At 39.2% G+C, this 7282-nt stretch overlaps 1 protein-coding gene across 1 annotated transcript in view; it reads left to right on the forward strand.

The window, feature by feature from the left end:
* LOC136863241 (uncharacterized) overlaps positions 1-7037 on the forward strand; it is a 62291-nt gene extending 55254 nt beyond the window's left edge. The window contains exon 2 of the mRNA XM_067139626.1: positions 6312-7037. Within this exon, the coding sequence (XP_066995727.1) occupies positions 6312-6932 (621 nt within the window). The 3' untranslated portion in view covers positions 6933-7037. The remainder of the gene's footprint in view (positions 1-6311) is intronic.
* The last annotated feature ends 245 nt before the right edge of the window (positions 7038-7282 follow it).

The raw sequence follows: 7282 nt of genomic DNA on the forward strand, positions 1-7282 counted from the left end.
CCAGTCCCCAGCGATTTTCAACCTGTGAAGAGGTTGTGGGAATGCTCAACGGGTGCTGTGGTGTCCAACAACTGAGAGCCACCTACCCTGTCCAGCTGTAGGAGAGGACTCAGAATACCGCAGTTATTCGACACCGAGATTCACCGACCAGGCACCCTAATTATGGACGAGCCTCCCCAAGGCAACACCAAGCACGAGGCGGTTGACATCTGCAGTAAGCTCCGCGGTGCCGAGATCCGTCTAGGGAGAGTTCACGGAGTGAAGCAGAATTGCATGGGAGCTCTGACAGTATACTTGGAGATGGAGGCAGCGACAGCAATAATGCGGTTGGGGGGACTCCTACAAGTAGATGGAGCACCAATAGAGTCCAAACCAATGGCCAATAAACTAGGGTACCACCTAATCAGGACACAAAGCTGTGTGCCGGTATGAACATCGAGTGCGGCATCCCAGAAGAAGGGGACATTCAGCAGGGCCAAGTCCGAGACATGTGAGCCAGTTCCATACATCACACCGGAGGACTAAGAAGGCAAGATGGCCCCGACAGACAAAGGCGTAAGCGAGGGGAAAGCCAGCGAAACTTCGATCGCCATGCGAGGACCTGTGGACTATCACCAAGAACGAGGACTCTGCCGAGCGGATCCAGCGAATCCCCCATAGGAAGTTCATGGCCACCTGGGGCCTATTCCACAAAAGTATGGTCTTGTACATTACAAGTTACTAGTGTGGGTTCTTGTAATGTATGGAGTTGTAAATTTCTGTTCCACAAAAGATTGAAAGTCTCTTGTATATTACTAGTGAATTGTTACAAGTTTTACAAGTGATGACATATCAATAAACATACTACGTCATAGCATGAATCAGCTGTTTATCTTCATATTCCATTCGTTGAATTAGGTTATGCTTCCCTCATTTATCTTAATATCGTATTTTAAGGTAAGTTATGCAGCAAAGATTCAAAGAACTCTAATATTTCTGCAAATTTCTTAATGCTACAATGTTATTTTTCAGTTTATTTCTTTGATGATAGGAAATTAATCCGTTATTATCACCCATTCTGTTCTTCCGCGATCCTCGCATATGTTCCACGATAGTCTGACATACCCACCTTGGTCTGTCATTTGGAATCAGATGCCGCTAATAACGATATTCGGCCGCCAAACTTAATTGTTACAAAATTGCAAACTCTGCATGAATTGTTAAAATGGTGTTAAGGAAAGGAAGTTACTTTATTCATTTTGAAGGAAATAGAAAGGAGGAAAGATATTATTTTTGGTGCATTCAGCGAGAGTCTGAAAAAACAAGACAAAATAAATGGTTGGATGGAAATATTTGACTTGGAAAAGCTCATGGAGCTTTTGAGGGGAAAAGTTGGATTAATGACTGGAATTAATGATTCTAGGAATGTTCTTCTTGGAACATGTTTGTTCAATATTTTCAGGCCAATGAACAATTTGAGGAAATTTTATATCATTTATTATAGCTACCACAGAATGTATTGACCTACAGACCAAAGATTTTGCCATCCCATGCATATCTGACCACCATTTCCTAGCCAATGCAGTGTTGTTAGTAACTGTTGTTTACCGAGCTTGATAGCTGCAGTCGCTTAAGTGCGGCTAGTTTCCAGTATTCGGGAGATAGTGGGTTCGAACCCCACTGTCGGCAGCCCTGAAAATGGTTCTCCGTGGCTTCCCATTTTCACATCAGGCAAATACTAGGGCTGTACCTTAATTAACGCCATGGCCACTTCCTTCCCACTCCTAGCCCTTTCCTATTCCATCATCGCCATAAGACCTATCTGTGTCGGTGCGACGTAAAGCGAATTGAAAAAAAAATGAAGTAACTGTTGTTTAGCAGAGAGAGATTTATTTCTGTTTGTAGGATGTTTTAACCTATGCCCAATATCCATCAAAAATTCTTCTACTTGTATTGTGCTTAACCTAAAACGCTCGTTGCATTCAAATAGTGTTAAACTGGAAGTTTATTCTTTCCCTATACAGACGGTAGTTTTCATTTTCATTACCATCACTGTCACTACTGCTAGACCACATATTTATCAAAATGTATCTGAAATAAGTATATTTAAATAGCACTAGTACATTTATTATATTATTGTCCTTCCACTGGTAGAGAATACTTCCCAATTCACTAGTAAGTTACAAGTACTAGTACTTTAGTGGAACACACCCATAAAAATTCACTGGTAATTTGTAAGTATGGAGTAGTAAAGTACAACTGTAGAAAATTCTTTTGTGGAACAGAAACTCTGGTGTTTGTACTAGTTACTAGAGAATTTACTTGTAATGTACAACATACTTTTGTGGAATAGGCCCCTGATCAAATCATCCAGCATCACATCATGGAGCAAGTCGGGAAGCCTTGCCCTGAGGAGTGAGCAGTGTGGTGAGCTAGCTGTTATGTAGAGCGGGGCTGAAGAGGAGCGATCTGTTGTAGCCCCGCTCCATGTGACGTCAACCAACCTGATGGGGGGAGGGCTGGTATTGGTCAGACACTGCTACATTGGCCGTCATTGGCGTTATGTCGCTAGAGGCCTCAAGAAGTGCAGAAACGAGTCCCACAGACCGAGAGTGTTCCATATCTGGAGATTTCCACAAGCTTCGGGAGGCTGATGTATCTTGAAGGGATGGCCCTCATGTATAGGATAACAGACAAGTGTAGGGTTCAGTCAGTGTGTGGACTCAGTGAGAAGCGGGTAAGAGCGAAGAGCGCTACAGTCAGGGGTTCAGTACAGGTGAGCTCAGTGTGAACTCCATCAGTTAATGGCTGAGTATGCGTACTACCTGAGATAAGAGCAGCAGTCTGTTGAGTGTCTATCTGTTGGGGCTGAGGACTTGTTCTCTATGCCCATCGTCATGTGTGCTTGTGTCCTCGACCAGCTGTTAAAAGAGAACGCCGTGTGTTCTGGTATAGTGTGGAAGAAGATAACTCTGGAATGTCGGCATGGAGCTGTGAACGGAGTTCTACCGGAGCATGTCGACAGTGGATACCATCCTTAACTGTGAGACTGACGTGTGTAGGCTGTGAACTGTGGACCGTGACTGTGTGACTGAGTGAGACTATAGTGTTAGTGTGTATTAGTGTGAACGAACAGAGAGAAAATAAGAGAGAGCGTGAACTATGTAATTGTATGTTATGTACTATGAGTGTAAGTTGCGATCTCGGCACACGTATGAGTGATATTATGTAGTTTTAGAAATTAGTTAATAAATTTTAAAAGTAGAATGCTTCCAGTTTCTGTACTCATTTATTTACCCCACCAACATGTTACAATAGAATGGTAATGATTATATGACCCTTGTTGAAAAGTAGGTATGAGGTAAATGACGATGGGGCAAGAGAATGAAAAAAAGAAAAAGGAGTGATTATTTTACAATTATATTTTTAGTTTACTTGCATTTTTCTTTGACTTGGCCAATTATCCAAAGAGAAACATCATTCAAGTCTACACTCTACTGGCAATGTGCTGTGCCTAGATTCAAGAGAGATAGCATTCACACAAAAATTTGTTATTACTAATACAATTAAATACAAAAGAAAACTGTCTTTCTTCACAACAGAAAGTCTAAAATAATAACAAAATTTGCATTATCCTAAACAAGAAAAATCCATTTACACTAATATTGAAATGCACCAGTTGTCCAACTCGTTGGCTGAATGGTCAGCATACTGGCCTTCGGTTCAGAGGGTCCCGGCTGGGTTGGGGATTTTAATTGGTTCTGATTAATTCTTCTGGCTTGGGGACTGGGTATATGCGTTCGTCCCAACACTCTCCTCATCATATTCAGACAACATACCACACTACCGACCACCACAGAAACACGCAATACTGATTACATCCCTCCATAATAGGGTTGGCGTCAGGAAGGGCATCCGGCCATTAAACAGGCCAAATCCACATGTGCGAAGGTGTAGGAAAAAGCGGTAGCAAAAGAAGACTGAAATACACCAGTTTGTAACATATTAATAGTTCAGATGACCCATGTGCCTACTCACAATTTTGTGGAGTCTTCCTTAATTGCCACCACAAGTCAATCTATACTCAGTCCTTCAAGAATTCCTCAGTAGCAGGGTACATATGATGAGAACGGGCTTGCCACGTAGTGGCGAACAGCCTTCTCTGAGCTGGGGACTGTCTTTTATAACCCTCACAGGTGGTGGAACTACTCTGCCAGGTTGCACTCACATCATGCTGGCAGCTCCACCACACCCACATGGCGCTCTCCTTTGTCGAGCTCATGGCAGGCGCGCAAATTTCAAATCACACCACTACACAATAGATAAACAATACTGCTAATATGACTATGGATGGTAAGCCTGTAATTTATAAACCTTGCTCTAGAGAGGTTGGTCATGGAAGGTAAATGTGTCTGACCTTTGGCCAGTCTAAGTCCAATGGAGAGGGCAAATTTGAAATAATGCATGCTTACATTTTATGAGATGGACAAAAGTTTCTGTCAATTTCAAAGTACACTATTATTTACTTGAAACAGAACACTATGTCTTAACCATCAGTTGACCTTCATACTAGACTGTGTGGTCCTTATCACAGCTGTCTCCACAATTCTCATCTCTGCTGTAAGAAAAAGCATTATGGCATATCTTTGTTTCTCATTTTTGATCATGGGGACAACAACCACTAGGTTTCTCTTCATAACAGTGGATCAGTTTTTTTTTTTTTTTTTTTTTGCTTTACGTCACACCGACACAGATATGTCTTATGGCGACGATGGGATAGGATAAGGCCTAGGAATTGAAAGGAAGCGGCCGTGGCCTTAATTAAGGTACAGCCCCGGCATTTGCCCGGTGTGAAAATGGGAAACAATGGAAAACCATCTTCAGGGCTGCCGACAGTGGGGCTCGAACCCACTATCTCCTGATTACAGGATACTGGCCGCACTTAAGCGACTGCAGCTATTGAGCTTGGTGTGGATCAGTTTTGTAGTATTCAGATGCTGTTTGATGCCTGGTCTGTGTGTTCCAAATTAAGTAAGCAACACTTCTTTTCCTGCTTCCTAAACTCAAAGCATTACAAGTCAACTGTTTTACCAAAATCATTCAACATGAATATATCCATATCTTTGCTCAGCTTCAAGTAACTTTAAATCTAAAACACACATCCTCTTCAACTAGCCATGTTTTAGGTAGCAAGATAATTTACAAGACTTGTTTGTTATTTGAAGTGCGGTTTTACATTTCTGCCAATAGTGAATTTTATGCTTGAACATTCAATACTGGGGCTGATAATATCATCATTACATTTGCCATGAAATAGCTGACTAAATATACAGTATATCATTAAATGTCAGCACACTCTTTGTTAAAATAAAGAATACCAAGAATATGGAGTAGCCTATTGCAAAACATTTCTCACAGCTACACCAATACATACATCTTGTCCTTGAAATCTCTTATTTATTCTTTAGCAATTACCAATTCTGTTTTATTTTTTTTCAAATACTTTTCATGTTTGACTCCTTAAGGGGGGAGGTACACCTTTACTGGTCAAAAAATATCATTTTTCAATTTATTTTTTTCTTTATAGAATAAACTTTTCTCGTTAATATGTTGAAGGAATTTTGTAAATATCTCTAATGGTATTCAAGATATGTCCCATAATCTGTACACATGTTACGCACCCTTTTCCTCCCATTGGTAAGTTTAAACCTCATTCTCTGAAACTTTAATTTTTACTTTTGTTTTCCTTCATAACTCAAACATTTTTTGAGTTATCTTGATGAAATTTTTTATGCTTATGTAGTTTTTGCTTCTTAACAATGTGAACTAGAACCATTGCTGTAACTTTTGTTTTTGGTATTTTTTGGGAAGAAAATACTTAGAAAATGCCAAAAATTAAACTACTCCTATAAAAAAGGGAGAAAAAAAATACTGTTTCAAAGGATTACCTAAACATCTTAGTTCACATTGTTAACACAAGCATTGTAAACATTCTAAAAAATAATTATCCAGGAATATGAAAATTTGTAGAAATTATCGAGGAAAAGCACAATAAATGTATAAATTAGTCCAAAATTTTGAAAATTAATTTCTATTAACATGGGACAGTTATTACAAATGTTCAAACGGAATACTAAAGAAGAAGAACAGTACTATGAGTGTGTGAAATTTCATTTCAATAGAACATAGTGTTACTGAGATATAAAATGTTAAATATTGTAGATTTTTATACTTGTAAAGATGTACCTCCCCCCTTAAACGTTACCATTGCCTATGCCTTTCGCGGACTGAATGTGATTATTTCTTGAGTGTCTGTTTATCTTTTGTTTCAGGGAAGTTTCATTCAAACAACTGTCTCCACTGAAAATGATCAGACAACTGATGAACCAGATTGTATGCAAATGGGCTACTTATGTGACAGGAAATGCAAAACACAGTATATCTGTGTAAGCACTGGATCACATTCCTTTAATAAAATAAAAGCTTTGACTTGTTCAATCACAAACCAAACCTGTGATGCCATTAATGGTGGCTGTCGAGCAGATGATGGGGTTACATGTAATGCTCAAAGAGAAAAATTTACTTGCCTTTCTCCTGGCACATTTCCAGATCCCTATGATTGTACTAAATACCACATATGTAATTGCTCTGAGGCTCAAGCTGACTGCAATATTACTCTAAATAAAGAATATGTCTGTCCTGGAAATACTGCATTTAATCCTAGCGACAATCAGTGCACTCTCAAATTATCAGATGATTCATGTATCCATGGGCCTGTACCACGCTGCAAAAACCTTAAGGATAATGCTGCTCTGGAAAACAATCCCCAGATATATTATTTTTGTGTAAAGGATGATATTTATCCATTTGTATACCCACAACTCTTCCAGTGTCCAAAGAATTTCCACTATAATTCTGAGAAACTTGCATGTGAAGTTGTTAAAACATCATGATTGTCAATAGAATGAATGTAACAAGTGACATTGCTCTTAAGGATATTATTATATTTCCACAAACTCTGTGATGTGAGATGAATAAACAATGTGATTACTTATGAATACAGCTTTAAACTTCTCATCATTTAAAGAAATTCTAATTCATTTTATCGTTAATGAATTTTAGTAGGGTTACTTTAATCGTTGGACCTTCACTTTGGGGCATACAGTAGTACTATTTTCTAGATGATGTTACGCTAAATCATATTGAAGGCCACACTGCATCCTTCCACTATCATTTAATCATGGTAAACAGGAAAATGAAATGTAAAGTCATTCAAATAAAGATTGATCGCATGGTATTATGC

The sequence above is a fragment of the Anabrus simplex genome, chromosome 2, assembly GCF_040414725.1.
Source record: "Anabrus simplex isolate iqAnaSimp1 chromosome 2, ASM4041472v1, whole genome shotgun sequence".
NCBI lineage: Eukaryota > Metazoa > Arthropoda > Insecta > Orthoptera > Tettigoniidae > Anabrus > Anabrus simplex.